General features: G+C 40.7%; 1 protein-coding gene across 8 annotated transcripts in view; it reads left to right on the forward strand.

The window, feature by feature from the left end:
* The window catches only part of LOC137601741 (uncharacterized), a 34,757-nt gene extending 17,159 nt beyond the window's left edge, over nucleotides 1-17,598 (forward strand). For 2 of the 8 annotated variants that reach the window (XM_068324109.1, XM_068324108.1), the window contains exons 9-36: nucleotides 281-378; nucleotides 698-870; nucleotides 961-1,077; nucleotides 1,694-1,948; nucleotides 2,230-2,361; nucleotides 2,476-3,303; nucleotides 3,540-3,758; nucleotides 3,912-4,127; nucleotides 4,254-4,484; nucleotides 4,599-4,829; nucleotides 4,917-5,123; nucleotides 5,210-5,443; nucleotides 5,534-5,740; nucleotides 5,877-6,065; nucleotides 6,216-6,449; nucleotides 6,577-6,747; nucleotides 6,886-7,068; nucleotides 7,243-7,416; nucleotides 7,937-8,142; nucleotides 8,435-8,503; nucleotides 8,611-8,655; nucleotides 9,289-9,351; nucleotides 10,424-10,603; nucleotides 13,209-13,595; nucleotides 14,114-14,236; nucleotides 14,451-14,555; nucleotides 14,638-14,718; nucleotides 15,931-17,598. In XM_068324109.1, the coding sequence (XP_068180210.1) occupies nucleotides 281-378; nucleotides 698-870; nucleotides 961-1,077; nucleotides 1,694-1,948; nucleotides 2,230-2,361; nucleotides 2,476-3,303; nucleotides 3,540-3,758; nucleotides 3,912-4,127; nucleotides 4,254-4,484; nucleotides 4,599-4,829; nucleotides 4,917-5,123; nucleotides 5,210-5,443; nucleotides 5,534-5,740; nucleotides 5,877-6,065; nucleotides 6,216-6,449; nucleotides 6,577-6,747; nucleotides 6,886-7,068; nucleotides 7,243-7,416; nucleotides 7,937-8,142; nucleotides 8,435-8,503; nucleotides 8,611-8,655; nucleotides 9,289-9,351; nucleotides 10,424-10,603; nucleotides 13,209-13,595; nucleotides 14,114-14,236; nucleotides 14,451-14,555; nucleotides 14,638-14,718; nucleotides 15,931-15,960 (5,388 nt within the window). In that variant the 3' untranslated portion in view covers nucleotides 15,961-17,598. The other 6 variants (XM_068324111.1, XR_011037092.1, XM_068324112.1 and 3 more) reach the window with 6 other exon arrangements.
* The last annotated feature ends 151 nt before the right edge of the window (nucleotides 17,599-17,749 follow it).

The following is a 17,749-nucleotide window of genomic DNA, read 5'->3' on the forward strand; positions in this document are numbered from 1 at the left end:
TTCTCCTGCTGTTTGTCTCTTTGTGTCTGTTGTGTTAAGATAGAGAATAATTTTTTAATAACTTTTTCACAAACAGTAAACCAAAAAATCAGAAGTGAAATGGCATCATTAGTTTTCAGTAATGACGATTATTTTAACAACATAGAAATATATGATGGAATCCCCTGTAATTTAGTGTCTTCTAGTACTGACAGGATGCTAATTCATTCTATCTGGAATGTATATTTAATGTCATGTCTCCATAAAATCACCAACTCTTTATTTCTCTCTTCATCTACAGCAAGAGCAGTATGAGAGCACGATTGGCTTCAAACTGCCCCATTACAAAGCCTCCAAGAAGCTGTGGAAAGTTTGTGTTGAACACCACACGTTTTTCAGGTACGACCAGTCACTGTCACGTCTTTTCCTTAAGGACTTTTCCCGACAGGTCAGCACAGGTCACTCTCAGAAAATCTACAAACCTGTGGTTGTGACATTAGAATTAAACCCCAAAGCTTTTATCCGCATCAAAATATAATCTTCAATGTTGTTGCTGATCTCGTTGCAAAACACTGATAATTTTATGGAATTTTAAGTCTTTGTAATGACCTGTGATCTGTCTTGTGTTTGTACACCTGGTATGGGTTAGGTCCCCTTGACGATTTAAATGGCATGGAGTTGGATAGATGAAAATGAAATTATTGTGTCTGTCCTTCAGAGTGCCGTCTGTGGAACCTCCATCATCACGTCGCTTCCTGGTGTTGGGCTCAAAGTTCCGGTACAGCGGACGCACACAGGCCCAGACCCGCCAGGCCAGCTCCATGATTGACCGCCCAGCTCCTCGCTTTACCCGCTCTGCTAGCAAGAGACTGTCTCGTAACCTAGACGGAGGTATGCGCAATTGTGTGAACCCATGTGGGAAACTTTGCAGCACGCATTCACGTTCGATTCCCTATTATCTTCCTTATTTCGCTCGTTTAGCTGGAGATGACACTCTCCAGTACCTGCAACGACTCGCAGCATCAACCAGATCTGGGGTTGATGATTGGTCTCTAATGCTGATGTCTGACAAACACCAGCCTCCTCCTGAATTCCCAGGTACTGGGAGTTGTGTGGAACTGCAATAGTGCTCTTTGCCTTGTATTTGCAACGTGTGTTTTACTCTCGCTTGCAGGCAGCATTATCAAACCATTTAACTTCCTCTTCTGCTCTGGATCATTTGCCTTTAAGCCATTGAAAGGATTGCTTGTCAACTATGCCTCAGATGGTTGACTTGCTTGACATGTTCTTTCCCTGGCACAATCCCAGGGTACCATTTGTCGCTGCCTATGAGGAGGAAGTTGTATCCTCTCATGCTTAACTGTCTAGGGCTGCTTTTGAGCATTTCTTAAAAGATTATGAGTCACTCTTTGGTTTCTGTTGCACCCCGGCTCTCATTTGCTTTTCGCTTCAGCATCTTGACTGACTTGCATCACTGCTATAGTGACTTATTCAAACTGGATAAATCTGGAACACTGAAAAGGTAAGTATTTTACCCTTTTCGTCTGTTCTTCTTGTCGATGCATCGTTGAGCTTCATACTAACTTCAGCTTACTGGACTTAAATAGTCTGGTGCAAATGCTTGACCTTAAATGTTTTTAAAATCTTGCTTGGAGCACTATGAAGTATTCAAAGTGGCCGTCATCTCTGCAGCAGAACTATTATCTCTCAACAGTCAGAGAGGAGTCTGAGCAGACTTTTGTTCATTCATGGGAGGAGGGGCAGTCTGTTCAAATGGTAAGAAAAACCTGGCAGGATACTGTGACTGGGCAAACTGCCCCTCAACCCATCACCCAGACAGCCAACCAGACGTGGAAGAAACTGGCATCAGATGAGCAGCAGGAGAGGAAAGAAGATGAGTGGTCGTCTTTGCTCCACCGTCACCACCCTTTTCCTTTTGTCTCTCCGTTTGATTTTGTGAAACAGCCAGGTATTTGCAGTCATAACGCTCCTCATTGGTTATCTGTCAGTTGTTAGACAAAATGGTAACCCAGAGTCTTAAAATCTTTTTTTGGCTTTGATTTAAAAGAAACTCCATCTAATCCTTAATTGAATAAAGCATGCTTTTCATGAATGATATCTTTACATGCACATACACATATATTTTTCTATAAAACCAGCTGGTTGTTTTCAAGGATTTGCAATTCGACATTTGTTTTTCTGCTGGTCTGGCATAAAAATTGATGACTGTTGTTTCTCTGATATTGCCAGCTATAGTGAGCTTGGCAAAAGTGACTTCTTTGGACAGACTATTGCAACAAGCACTGACACAGCAAGATGATTGGTACCTTTACTTCAATCGAGAATTCAGCAGAACTCTGTTACAGCATGCTGACAAACCACGTGAGTTATTTTATGTTTGGAAATAAACCTGCCAAATGAAAAACGTTGCAAAAAGGCATTGACAGGCTGATTAGTGAATCAGTCTCATTGTTTTGCTTTCCACTTTACTCCCAGCTTCTCCCATAGCTCAGCTCCAGGAGGATGAAGTGAACATGTATATGACAGAGCAGGTACCAACCAGACAAGAAACCATTGAAAGGCTGCAGGAAATGGTGACCTTGATAGACAAGATGACAGAGATGGAACTTTTGGAACAACAGCTGAAAGAAGTTAATGATTTAGAACAAATGCTCCTAGAAGTGAATGATATGGCAGAGGAAGTAGTAGATGCAGTAGAAGATGAATTGGGCAAGGAGGAGGTGGATAGAATGAAAAAGGAAGAGCTAGCTAAAGATGTGGTTAAAACAGTGTTGGAGAGGTCAGTCAGAATAGTCGAGACAAACGAGGAGGAAGCAGATGAACTGGAAAATGAGATAAGACGAGTGTTTTTAAAAGGCTTGCTGCCTGAAGAAGGGGATGAGGCAAAGCAAGAGAGTGGAAAAGTTGTCACAAATGAGAGTCTTTCTAATGAAGGCTTGCAAGAGAGGGTATGGGAGGTCGACAGAAAATGGCAGAATGAGATTGAAGAGAAGTCCAAGTCTTCAGAAATCACCAGCACCGTGTCTGTAGCAGCTTTTGAAAAGGTGGAGCGCAGGACTAAGAAAAGGGTGACCATAGTAGAAGAGATAGGGAAGAAGCAAGAAGAAACAGAAGATGTCCAGGTACAGGCTGTGATGTCAGAGGAGGGAACAGAAGACAGGGCATGGTGTCAGACAGAAGCACAGAGGGAAGCTGTCAAAATCACGGCAACACATCAGTCCGAGGACCCCTCTCAGGTGACGGGTAAGGATGCCTGGTTCAGACTTTTTGACCGTTCACCATACAAAGAAGTTTTCATACCAGGTAGAGTATGCCATCACGCAAAGAGCTGAATCTCAAATACAGCAATATCACTACTATTTCTACTTCCTCACTTTGTTTCTAGACAATTGAGCAGTTACATTGACTTAATGTTAAATAGAAATTAAATGAGAAGTAAAGACTTGCTCTCAGCAAATGTTTTTTTTTTTGTTAACAACATCTGTGCATTGAAGTAGGTTTTTGTTAATATGTGTATGATTCCAATTTACTGTCAATAGCTACCATTATGGAGTATGCTCAAATGGATGAAGGTGAGATTTTCACCCCAGTAGCTGAAGTTGAAGAGAAAGTGGAGGTCATAGAAGAAGAAAGACAATTTAGAGAAGAAGCATGGCGTGTTCCACACATCTCACCACGGCGAATCATTGCAGAAAGAGATGATGTCTGGTTTGTGCTGCTAGATGTGGCTTCCAGGCAAACAATTTATGTACCAGCAGGTACGAAAACAACTTTTTAAAACTGGTTAGGCTTTGAGAATTTGTTTTGTTTTTGTTTGTTGGGTTTTTTTTGTTTCTTATTTTGCTTTATTGTAATGTAGGACACATGTGTTACTCCTTTTGTTAAAATACTTTCTCCTGACTTCACATTAGTTAAGATGAAGGAGAGTGACCCAGGGGACACAGAAAGTTTTATCTCTGAGGAAACAACTGGTGCAGGTGTGGAGATTAGAGAGGTAATAGCTCAAGAGTCAAAAGCATTAGAAGACGCGCAGAGAGAACCTCCAGAAATCCCACCGACAGACACAGCTGATGACTGGTTTGTGCTGCTGGATGTTGCTCCCAAAAAAGCCTCATTCATACCACCAGGTATTACTAATGTGTCAGGCACTGCTCTCACAAGCGAGCCAGTGTCCCAAACCATTTAGATCCTGTCATTCTTCAGTCCCCTGTGCTGTCTACAGCGTCTGAGGATTCATTATCTCTTTGTTTCAGTTGTTGCACAGCCTGTTGACGTGTCCCCAGATGAACGGGTCCTTTCAGTTGAAGTGACAACCACTGCAAGGAAAGAAAAAAGAGTGGATGTTGTGGTAGAAGACACAGATATAAAACAAGTGTCGGGTGAAAAGGAAGTAGTTATTCCCTCACTCTCTGTGAGGGAGATTGAAGATGAATGGTTTGTGCTGCTGGATGTTGTTCCCAGAGAGACTTCATACGTATCACAAGGTATTACTCATGTCTCCTGCACTGCTTCACAGAGCGAGCTTTTGCAGATGCTGTTATCCAGCGATGCCCTGTGTTGTCCACAGTGTCTGAGGATAAGTTTTCTCTTTGTCTCAGTTGTTGCACAGCCTGTTGAGGTGTCCCAAGAACAACATGTCCCTACGGTCGAAATGACAACAGCTGCATGGCCACAAAAAAGAGGAGTTATTGAGGTAGAAGACACAGAAATTAAACAAGTGCAACATGAAAAGGAAGCTCTTTTTATGCAGCCTGTTGTGAGAGAGATAGATGATGACTGGTTTGTGCTGCTGGATATTTTGCCCAGAGAAACCTCATACATGCCGCCAGGTATTTTTGCTTTCAGTTCTAATAAGCTTACGTTGGGGTTTTTGTCTCTAGTGTCTAACAACACTTGTTAACTATGTTTGACATCAGTTACCACGATCGAGTCCATTCTGGTTGATCCTGAGGAAAGTGTTTCTACAAGCATCGAGTACAAAAAGGAAGTTGTGGTGGTGGACAAGCTCCTCCATGAACAGATTTTCAAAATGCAGAAAATATCCCAGCCTGTCAGAGAAAGAGATGATGACTGGTTTCTTTTGCTGGATGTTGTTCTAAAAGAAATGCCATATATCCCACCAGGTATTATTGGACTCAGTCGTGTTGAGGTTATTTAGTATTTTTTCTGTCCCTATTATCTTACAACACTCATTGACTCTGTTACACAGTAGTTACCAAGGCAGAGTCTACTCAGGTAGACCTTGAAGAAACCGTTTCTTCGATCATGGAGTCCAGGAAGGAGGTTGTACTTGACAGGATTGTGTTGTGGAAAGAGGACAAGAAGCTCCTCCATGAGCATCTTTTTCAAGAGCAGAAAATTTCCCAGCCAATCAGAGAAAGAGATGATGACTGGTTTCTTCTGCTGGATGTTGTTCCGAGGGAAATACCATATATACCACCAGGTAATGTTAGATTCCATCCCATTGAGGTTATTTTGTAAAAAAGTTTGGCTCCATTATCTTACAACACTTGTTGACTCTGTTTCACGTTAGTAACCAAGGCTGAGTCTACTCAGGCTGAAAGCATTTCTTCGGTCATAGTGTCAAAGAAGGAGGTAATTCTTGACAGGATTGTGGTGTGGAAAGAGGACAAGCATCTTTTTCAAGAGCAGAAAATATCCCAGCCAATCAGAGAAAGAGACGATGACTGGTTTCTTCTGCTGGATGTTGTTCCTAGGGAAACAGCTTCTGCCCCTCAAGGTACTCACTGCCTTCAATTTTTTTTAATTTATTATTTTAACCCACTTTATCACATCAAGGAAAACTTTTCAAAGATTTTTTGTTTAAGTCAGATTCTTCACTTTTAGCTGAAGCTACAAATTCTGTTTGATTTCAGTTTCTCTGACAGGTCCAAGTGAAATTTATTCAAGTGTTCAACCTGAACTCAAAGTGGTTCTGTTAGAGCAGTTTAAGGTAGATTCTGACCAAATGAGGTTGCAACCTCCCCAGCCAATGCCAGAGAGAGAGGATGACTGGTTTGTGCTGTTTGATCGTCTCCGTGAAAAATGTGTCATAACACCACCAGGTATTCAGTTAATATTTCTTTGCACCTTATAAGAATGAACTCTTTTTCCAGTTGTTATATCCATGTACTTTTTGATTTACTTTGTGGGAAAGACATATTTCTTGATGTTCTGGTGGCCTGCAGCATTTTTATTGTGTCTGTTTGTGCCAGTAGCTCCTGTTAAGATTGTTCCGGATATGAGGGAATCATTTGAGGTTGAGGTGAAAACCACAGAGACTACAAAGTGGAGAGAGATGATAATTGATTCGGACAGCAAGCGAGACGAGACACGCCTGTCTGAAATTAGACTGACTCAAATTGCATCACCGTCAGAGAGAGAAGGAGGAGATGATTGGTTCGTCCTTTTTGACGCTATCCATGAAAAGTCCGATTACATACAACCAGGTACTATTTAATTTCAGTTAAGTGGAGACAATAAGCCAGAATTCAAAGATGTTTCACACTGTGATTGCCTCTAACATAGATAAAATATTGAATGTGTGGCATTGATAGCACTTTATTTCTCTATTAGTTTCTGTGGTTGAGCATATTGTGGATAAGGTGGCCGTCTCTGAATCCAAACCGAGATTCACAAAGGAAGATGTGACGCCACCTGTGAAACCTGTGGAGATTGAACCCCCCATTCCAAAAGAGGTGGATGATAACTGGTTTGTTTTGCTGAGTGTTGCAGCAAAAGCACCAGGTATTATGTTATGTGTGTGACCTTTACCTTGACATGGGAGAATAGCGTTCTATCTGTTAAAGAGTTAATAGTTGAGAATATGCGGATTTTCAATTCAATAATAGTGCTGTGGCTGAAAAGGTTATGTTTATCATGCAGCAATGGCTGTGGACAAACCTATCCAGGCGCTTCCAGCAAAAGACTTTACAGCCGTAGAGCAGAGAGTAAAGAAGAGAATCATTGTAGCTGAGGAGATGTGGCAGCAGGAGAAACCACGGCCAGCAGTGAGAGAGATGGAGGATGATTGGTTCATTCTTCTAGATGTGGCCGCTAAGAAATCAGGTATTATCAGAATCATACAAACATATATATGCAAACATTTCTATTTAAATGTATGTGAATATGATCTACCCTCTTATTATGTGTATTGACCTGTAAATACAAGTATTCTAATATATTTTTCTGATAATAAAATACTCTTTATTTCCTCAACAATGCCTGGCGTTGCGTCATTAGTGGCCGCTCCCAAACGTAAGCAGGTTAGAGTTCCAGCAGCTGTGGCCAGACCTCGGGTTGGCATTTCTGACACAAGACTACAGTTTGGGAAACAGATCCTGAAAGAAAGACATCCACCTTTACATGTCAATCATGACTGGTTTGTTCTACTAGATGTTGTACCCAAAGAGTCAGGTATTCTTCTTAACTATTTGGTTGGTTATCGTGCTTGTGTTTTTTTCTACTCATGCTTATTAACATTTGCTGCTTGTTTGCAGGACTCAACAAATTCTCATTAAGAGAGACAGTGTACACTGATGGCTTTTCTCCTCTTCTGCTATTCAACAAACTCACGCCGTGCTAAAAGTCATCTTGTGAAGAAAAAAACACTTTCTTAATTTCAACATGTCACCCGTTCAACCATGTTGAGCTTAGGCCTGCAGCCTCATCCAACTTTGCATCTGTCATCTTTTGCTCTCTTTCTAACGTGTGGATCTTTGCTTCTGACACTTGTAAGGCTTTTATCCTCGTAGAGATTAAACAAAGAGTCAGGTACAGTATGCCCCTGCAAAGTGTGCGCTCATCTTATCACAATGACGCTTGAGACTCCCAAGTTTTGAGGATGTGACTTTGACCCTCCATAACGCATTGAGCTAAAATATATTTCCTTTTTTTACTAATATTTCCATTTTGCCTTTCTATTTTATTTGTATAGTGGTGAGCACACAGAGAGGCATTCGACCTGTCAGCGCACCAGTCTTCTCCCAGGCTGCCCTGGCAGAGGCAGGGATCCCCATGGCGCCGCTCGATCAGCCCCAGACCTCGACTCCAATCAAGACCATCCGCAAGGAGGAGAGAAGGCTGGAGGTCACAGTGGAAGCTGTGGAGCCCTCAAAAATTGAAGTTGTAGCCGAGGACAAGGTATTCTGTGTTTCTACTCCCAAGTTTACACACGCCTTAATTTCAGTATGTACCTGAATGCATTCAGGCAGGAATAATTTATATTTAGGTGAACTATAGAGGGCTTACAGGACGTCTGCTGACAGTGACAGAAAAACAAGTTTTTTAATGTGTCCTGGTGTTTGCCTGGATATTAAATGTAAATGTTAACCATTAAAACATAAAGAGCTTTAATAGCCTTAAACAAGCATATGCTATAGCAGTAGGCACAGGTTGTTCTGAAATGTGAACTGTGCTTCTGTTACTGCTGTAGTCAGCAGTGTGGAGGGACCAGAGAGATGTAAGCTCTTCACTAGTACCCACCATCAATGGGGATATTCAGGTTAGTGTCAGACACTGACCGCTCGCTCGTCACCCCTCAGAAGTGTGAGTTTTAAATTAAACAAGCAGAGGATGATAATGTGTGTCCCTCTCTCCTCCCTGGGTTAGCACGCCACTGAGCCTGTGAGCATGGAGGTGGTGCGAATGCGAAAGGTCAGATTCTGAGCTCTGTATTTGTTCCTTCAGTCATCTCTCCACCTCCATCCTGCTGCTGTCAGACTGTCTCGTCCAAAATTCTAATCTCACCTTCTCCCCAGGTTGAGCCTCCACGTAGACAGGTCTTAAATTAAATCAGATCTAATACAGGTACTGTAGAATTTAAAAGGTATAAGATGTAGGAATGGATAAAAATTTTAAGTTTATTGGTATTATACATCAGAGACTAGGCTTGCCTCTGTATAATTTTAATTATATAAGTTTCCACAGCCATTCATTAATTTTCATTGCTTGCTGTTGTCAAAAACCCTGGAATGTATGTATGCATGGTTGTAGATAAAATGCACTTAATTCAAAATAGCATGGTAACTCTTGTTTCATCACACTCCTGTTGCTTCTCCATTCTTTATATTCATTTTGTCGTTATAAAAATAGAAATCTTTAGTCCTGACATTCTCTCCTTTGTTAAGAACTACTGTGTTATCGTCACTGCTCTCTGTGTCTATGGTATTAACACTGTAATGAACTGTGTAGTGTGCATGCCAAAGATTTGGCAGATAAAAGCCTGCACGCAGAAAAAAAAAGAAAGAAACAAACCCACACTCTTTTTTTTCTTTTCATTTTTCACAGAAAAGAGCTAAGAAAATTGAGGGTGACTCAATTTATATCAGACATAGCATTTTAATGTTGGAGGTTTGTATCCCTTCTGGAGACGCCAGTCTCTGTTTGTATTTTCTCGCTCTTTGGCACAACATCTGCTGCTTTTAACGTCACGCTTGCATGCAGCATGATTCACGCTCTTTTCATCAACGTGATTGATTGGTTATGGATTATGTGGTAAGTGTTGGTGTGTGTTGCAGTGCAACTTTAATCCAAATGTTTCAGGAGAGTGCTGTCGAAGCATTGGGTTTAGTCAGGAGTCTTACACCGGTATAGAAAATGCTGTACTACACAGCGTCCTTATCCGTCCCTTGTGAGGGGGCTGATCATTTAGCTTTCACTTAATTGGGGAAAGCAATGAATCTATTCTTTGCACCAGTTTTCACAAGCAGCTGTTGTTTTTATGTGATATCTTATTTTCTTCTTGATCATCAGTATTCTCCTGTTCCTGCTTTTGCTCTTTCCACTTCCATCTCACTTTTTAACTTGCCCATAATTATACTGTACTTGTAATAATTATACATATATGCTGCTGTAAATGAACGGTGCTGCTACTGTTGCTTTTAGTCATTTGTGTTAAATGAACAGATTCATTCTTACGGAGGCTTCATTTTTGATCACCTCTACTGCTCTTTGATTTGCAGCCTGTTTTCACGTCTGTCATTCCAAGCCTCATGCTGTGATATTGACCCTTAATGCTGTGTTGTAAAGCTCAGATTCTCTAGTCATTCAAAGTCATAAATCTCTGATAAATGTTGCCATTTGTTGTTATATATGTAATCTGTCAAGAGCCTGTACCATCTGATTATCTAAATTAATGGCTTCCTCTAATTGCCCCAAAGAATCCCCACTTTATTGTGCTGCTTATCTCCTCTGAAAGAAATTAACACAATTTATACATAAACAACAGAATGAAACATGTTTTGATTATTTTCTTTATTCTCTCTTTCTTTATCTCACCTGCCCTTCCTTTTCCATTTTCCCCATCCAAAAATTTTCCCACTTCTTACTTCTCCACCACTTTTTATTTTCCTGAATCACCTGCCTTTATCAAATTTCCTTGCTCTTTCCTCCCCTGTACCCCATCACACTTGCCCTTGACTAGGAGTTTGATAAGCCTCAGGAGGACTTGCTGAAGCATCATGCCAGTATCAGTGAACTGAAGAGGAACTTCATGCAATCTTTACCAGAGCAGAGGCCTAGTGAGTGGGACAAGCGCTTGTCAACCCACTCTCCTTTCCGCACTCTGGGCGTCAATGGCCAGCCTCTGGCCAGTGCAGATGGGGTAAGACTTCAACAGGCACCACTCATTATGAATTCTGTTTTAGTTGAGCTGGAGCTGTTAACTAAAAAGTATTTCAGTTGAATTAGATGTCCTGATCCCTGAGGATACACATGCTCCATCATGTGTGTTTTCCATGCCTCTGGACTAAGATTACTGCAATGGAAACATTGAGTGTATGCATGGCTTTGTGATGGAACAGAAGGGCTTGAGTTTCTCCTTTTACTGTTTGTTTGTTTGTTTGTTTTTTAGTATTTTTGACATTTGTGTAACTTTGGACATTGAAATGCAACATGCTGCTTTTACATGATTTTAAGAAAGTGAATGAAACTTATAGAAAGGAGATCAGGCTCTGCTCGGGTTCTTATACAGGTTAAATGTGATGCATTGTGTGCATGGACGGACTGATTCAAAGTGATGGCATGTACTCTGCAGCACATGCATGTGTATGAAGAATGCAGCTGGGCTTGATGAAGGGTCTGTACTTCTAGTCTCTCACTCACTGATGAGGGTTGAGGCATCTTTGGGACAGATTGTCTGTTCTTTGAGAACCTCTTTGGTTCCACTCATCTGCACTGAATGCCTCTGACCCCTGACATCCTGACGTGTTGCATGACTGACAGACCTGACATTGACCTTAAACTGCATGACATAAGAGATTCATTTTTGCACGCATTTTTGTGATGCTGAGCCGAATTGATCTTTGCCTCATTCTCTTCTACCCCTTTTTCACGAGCTTCCCTTTTTTAAACCTTCTTTTCACACCACCTTTCACCTTTTTCGTGTGCTTGTTAACGTGAAGAGACCTCATGTGTATCTGCAGCCCTACTCCCGCTATTGTAGATGATAATATAACTATATAACTAATATACAGTACTTGTAATCAATACTGGTTTTATTCAAGACAAGTATATGAAAACTCAAATGCACTGGTGACAAAATCCACTTTATTGGAGCTGCTGTCATACGTAATAAGTCTCATTGCTCCTGCCAGTGCAGATAGACTTATATGGCGAGGTTCATAATTAAAGTAAGCTGCAGTTTCTTTTCCTGCTATGGGCTTTAAAATACTGACATTGTGAAGCACCGTCACCGCTTCAACTTACTTCAGACTGGAGTTCATTTTGTCGTTGACATCCAGCAGCTTCAGGCACAATAGCATCTATTTCTTGTTGAAAGAAAAAACACTGCGCATTTAATGAGAAAATTCAACCCCACAGATATATAAATGGTATTATAATGTAATACAATGCTACAAGTGTGAATGGCCTTCTGTTCAAATGCATGAGCCAATAACATTTCCAACAAAATTGCTATCCAAGTCATACTTTAAAAAATAAAATAAAAAAAAATTCATACATGCTGATGCAGCTGGCATTTTTTATTTATTACTTATTTTATTATTTTTTATTATTTGGGTAATCAGCTGTGCACAACTTTTTCAGTTCATTTTTCGTCATGGCAAACATTTCAAATTCCTCCCTCTCATCTCTTGTCCCCCCCCCCCCCCCAGTTTGTCATCCGCCTGCCACGCGGCCCCCTGCTAGACTTCTACTCCAAACGCAGCTGAGGGGCCGTGTCCACCTTGCGGGAACCCCACACAGGTGTGAGTGTGACCTGTGGAGACTGCACCATCTACTGTAGCCATCAACCTGTCTCTAGCTTTCTCTTCTTCTCTCCTTCCTCGGGCTCCTCTTCAGCATCACTGTTACATCCCTCATCTCTCATCCACTGCAGAAGCTACCCTTTCTTTCAGTCCTCCATGGAAACAAGACTTTCTTTTTCCCACCATAACACAACTTATAAAGACTGATTTGGACAGGAAATGACAATCAAGTCGCTTCTATTTTGGATTTTCTCTTCCGTGTATTGGACTTTAAATGAATCAGTTTTAACAAGCAACTGACTTTTATCTGGACTTTTTTTACCGAGTCACTTTGAGCCTGATTTTATACACAGTTTTAGGTATATTTATATTATTGGTTGTCTAAGGGTATTGTATTTGAATGAACTGATCACTGTGATGTGATTTTTTTAATATAAAGTAGAAACTATGATTTAAGCTCTAGAAAAAAGCACTTTTGTTACTGGGAAATTTATCAGTACTTCGTCACAACAGAAGTTCCTGTGTTGGGAGACCCTGAGGCAGCCTATATTTAATTCTTCTTAACCTCTCTGTCTTCACCATTATTTTGCAAGGCGGTATGCAGGAACTGCAAGACATTCCTTGTTGCATGGCTTTTTGATCATCAGTTTTGACCAAAGAATTAAAAGGCATTCCAAATACCCTTCATATGATTGCCTGTTACTTTCAGGGACCCTGGATTTTAACCTGGTTTCAGATTCATTTTTTAATGATCAGTCTGAACGGTCTGTTAAAACAGATATGGCTTGTAGTTCTTCCATACTGAGCAGTACACATATTTAGCATATTTGGAAACCTAAAGGAAGTGTCTCTTCCTGTGGAGATTCAGCATCTTAAAAAATGGTACTTTTTAGCATGCATACATTTTAATGTACAGGATGTAACTGACCTCCACTACACACCACGTCAGTAAGAAACATTTCTCCTGCTGATCACACAGTGACTATGTTGTGTCTTTTTTAGAGCATGTGTATTAGCCCTGTGTGCAATGGTTCAGAGACAAAGACTGCACACAAGGAGTACTGCAACACATCGGGAATTTCATGCATGCCAAGTTCCACCATGAGCCACATGAATGAACCTGGTTGTGACGGAGTCCATGGCGCAGATGCTCTGCTTGAGGAAGAGTCATGTGATCAGGAAGAGATTGTAGGTTTTGAGACTTCCTTGGTGCCCATCATAGAGGTGGAGATGGCTCCGTCTCTTGACTCCTGCGGTAGAGCTTTAAATGAGACCCCAGAAGAAGATGAATCCTATTTCAAAGCTTCAGAGCTCTCCAGTAGGATAGCTGAACCTTCCTCAGCTTCCTATTTAACGATTGGTGGTCCACTGGTCATACGCTGCTTCCAGGTAGCCTCCCGTCCCCCTCGGGGTGATGCTGATTCTGTCTCTGCTTTGCCTCCATATGATTTTCAAACATGCCAAATTGCTTACTCCTTTGCAGCACAGTTGAACGTCACATTTGGGAATCTCTAAGGAAATTCACTGAGTCCTTGCTGGTGTGAATTATGTTCATCATATTTATAGATAACTAGTTGCTGCAGAGGTGTTGCATGGTGGTGTGCTGACTTGGTGATTGGGTCACTGCAACACTAGCTCAATCTTCTCTGCCACACATTGACACAACTCTCCATTCCATTTATGGCTTGATGTTCCCCATTCCATCTTGCATTTATAATGGTCGGTGGTGGGATGGGAAATGAGGTGATTCTGGTGATTCCAACAGTCATAACAGAAACAAATCAAGTGGGAACAGCTGCTGTGGTGAGGCAGTGGTTTAAGAAGAAGTGCTTGGTGTGAAACAAGGTTGCTGTGAGGTGTGGTGTTGGGTTAAACAGCTGCTCATGGGGCTGTGCTCCCATCCACAGCCCCCTCTGGTGCAGACTCAGACAGTCACCATCACAGCTGCCTCCAACACCTTACCCAGTTGCATCTCTACCACAGAGGTCCCCATCGTTCCAACCAAGACCTTCATCTATAAGTCTCCAAAGGTAGGGGCTCCAGCACCTGGCTAGCCCAGATCTGTGTCAGGTTTAGGTAATCAGTTAGCACGGTGGGAGAAGTCATCATTGTAGTTCCACCAGGTCTGAGAGGATCTAAGGGCAGCAGCTCAATATAAGGCAGATCAGTGTCTGAGGAAGTGCTCAGGGTCGCAGTTTTCAGAAATAATTATTCACACCACCATTGCTGGTCTTTATATCACAGGAAACAGATGACAAAGATAGCACGACTGTGTCCAGCTCCAAGAGTGTTACCTCAGAGATCACCAGTGGCACCACCGTCACCACCACCACCACTCACATCTCAAAGGTCAGCAATACAATCATGCTGTGGGTGTAGTCACTTTATTTCGTCTGATTGTCTGTTTCATACATTTACTTTCCTCTACCAGGTAGTGAAAAGTGGATCATCGGAAACTCGTGTGGAAAAGAGAATTGTGATCACTGCAGACTCTGACCTCGACCTCGATACGGTACAAATTGTTTGCCCATGACACAAAACAGTCATGGACACAATTTTAAAAGATTGGTTTGATGTTGTTTGTTCTTGCTAAGATCTAGTTGAGGTTATACATATGATTTGAAGGAACAACTGGTTGTTCTGGTAGTAGCCATTCTACTTACGGTTTTTGGTATTTTCTTAATGAAGTAAAATAACAGTGAAGAGAAAATGTTGTTCTATATCAAATTGTTACTCTGTCGTTATACTTAGTATGTTAAGTAACCTACTTAATATATACAGTATTTTCCGCACTATAAGGCGCACCGGACTATAAGGCGCACCATAAATAAGTTGTTTGTTTTATAATTTATTTCATATAGAAGGCGCACCGGATTATAAGGCACACACAATAAAAAATAAAATTTATTTGACAAACTGCAGCGGCTGTAGTTGCGCAATCCGTCCACTAGATAGAGCCGCGCTGCTCAGGCAGTAATGATTGCATTCATGGCCCCTGTTATGTCAATAAGCCATTCTGAGCCTCATCAAGGAAACCTGATCACTTGATCACTTTGCCATCTTAAAAATAAGTCAACACACATATTAAAAAACCTGACATTAAAAACTGGTTAAATTCATTACGAGTGCAGTCAGTGTGAACAGAGCGCATTATTTCCTGATCTGAAGTTCGAAGCAGATATTTAAGCTCCGACATTCGTCTTCGTTTATTTATTGTTTCGATGGGTAGTCCAGTCGGAGGTGAGGTGCAGCTATTTGCTGCTGTGTGTCCTAAACAATTTTTTAACTAGTTTTTAATGTCAGGCTGCTAATTTACTGGAAAATGCGACGCTGTTTTACTCCTAGAACTGATTTTAACGTCGGTGTCTCACCGCCGTGAATCTCACAGCACGTCACTGCAGACAGAGTGTCCCCTGCCTCACGCCCCCGGTTGGCTGGGATAGGCTCCAGCACCCCACCACCCGCGACAGCGGATGAAGCGGCTAGAAAATTTATCAATATTATTATATTAAATATATGACAATATATAATATAACATCTAATAATATATTATTATATACCTAATATGTTAAGTGTTATGAAGACTCCATAGTTAAAGAACAAACATGAGACACTGTGTGATTTGAACTGCATGCTCTCACATTTTTCCCTTTATAACAATCTAATGAAGGATTGAGTCAGTTCACGCAAGGCTAATACAATTCCACGTATTCTTTGTCTGCAGGGGAAGGATGGAGGAGCATCAGCATTGTAACAGAGTCACCACCTGCTTTTAGTCCTTGAATCTTCACTGTTCAACCTTTCATGAGCGCAGCACTCAACACACTGAACAGCATTATCTCTGCACACATATCCAAAAAGAAATGTGATGAATTAGCACCTACAATTATGCATAACTAAGTATGCATCGTAGTCAGTTCTTTGTTTTATTTAGTCGAGTCTTTTTCTTTAGGTAGAGGATGACTGCATCACTCTAGTTTGATCAAGTGCTTCTCATCCACATTTGAAAGCTTAGAGTATATTTTTATTGGTTAAACTAAAAGAATTTCAGTTTAGTCGTACTTTTTTTTTTGCTTTGAAGTACTTTATCTTCCTGTTGGTTATTACAACTTTTATTTTGTACAAATGCACTGTTTCCTGTCTAGTTTAGACACCATTATAAGCGTTCATTCCTTTGGTGCTGCTAGGGGAACGTTAAGACTACATTCAAGGGAACTCTTTTTTATTGTTGTTTGTCTATTTAATTGAGCAATTTTTTTAATGCAATGACATACCTCTTGTCACTATGTGAACATTAATATTCTGTGCTCAAATTTGGACAGCTGTTTGGCTTTGTTCACTGCTCAGGTACAAAAAGAAAACAAAAAATCTTCACCGTCGTAATCAACCAAGAACCAGAAGTCTACATATTATTGTAAAGTTTGAATTACAAAGGAACCTATTTTGAAATATTTCTCTATTTTATAGAATGCTTTTATAGTATTTGTACAAAATTTGAGGTTTAAGTTATTCATATCCATCTGCGTATTTAATTATAGGTTGTCGTGCCGATTACTGAATTGTGCGGTCTCCATTGAAGACCTACCTACCCATCTTGCCTGACACCCTGAATCATTCTTATTCGTTTCCTCTTGTAGTCCACCAAGCTTAGCAAAACTTACACAATTCACACATCAATGGAGTGCTTCCCTCAGTCCTGTATTTATTCACTAGCATAGAAGCCATGTTTTCTTTAAGTACACTTGGCTGTTAGTTTTACAAGCTTTGGTCTACTCATCTCAGGTTTTGATATTCTAAGACTCCAGACCTCTGTATGATTGTATGAGGAGTGTCCATATATGTCCACCCTTCTTAATGTATATTATGTTATGTGATCAATAAATACAGTTTGTCACAACAACTGCACGAGGAAGAGGTAAAGGCAGCTGTCCCAGTATATGTGACTTTTCTCTTTTAGCAGCACAAGGTCTTTTTTACATGTTCTACTATACAGTAATTTATTTGTAAAGTAGGAACCGTTTTGTGTGATTTGATGTACTGTGATGTTTCAACACAAGCTGGTTCCCAAGCTTCCATTAGAGATGTCACATTGTTAAATATTACATTCATTATCAACCGAGTTTGTAAAGCCTTTTTACCATAGTTGAGTAGATTGTTCTGTCCTTTTCAATAGAGGAGAAAATTCCTTTTAGATAGCATGTCTGTTAGCTAATGTTTTTAAATGAAAAAGAAGCCATTTGCATTGTAGCCACATGGAAAACAACAGAAACCTCTCCTGGAAAAAAATGTAGAATTTCACATGAAGAAATAGTTTTTAGAAAATGGAAAATATTGTTGCTTTGTGACCTATCCCTGTCTTTTTATGGAGAAAATAAAACCGCATTATTTTAAATTTTGCTGAACTGTCTTTGTGTGAACATATAACCTAAAGTGAGGAATGAGTTCTGGATAATATGTATTTAATGCCATTCACTTCCACAGTATATGTTGCTACTTCATTTAACACCAAACTTTTAAGAATGTCAGTCCAGAGGCCAACACAA

Source organism: Antennarius striatus, chromosome 9 (assembly GCF_040054535.1).
Source record: "Antennarius striatus isolate MH-2024 chromosome 9, ASM4005453v1, whole genome shotgun sequence".
NCBI lineage: Eukaryota > Metazoa > Chordata > Actinopteri > Lophiiformes > Antennariidae > Antennarius > Antennarius striatus.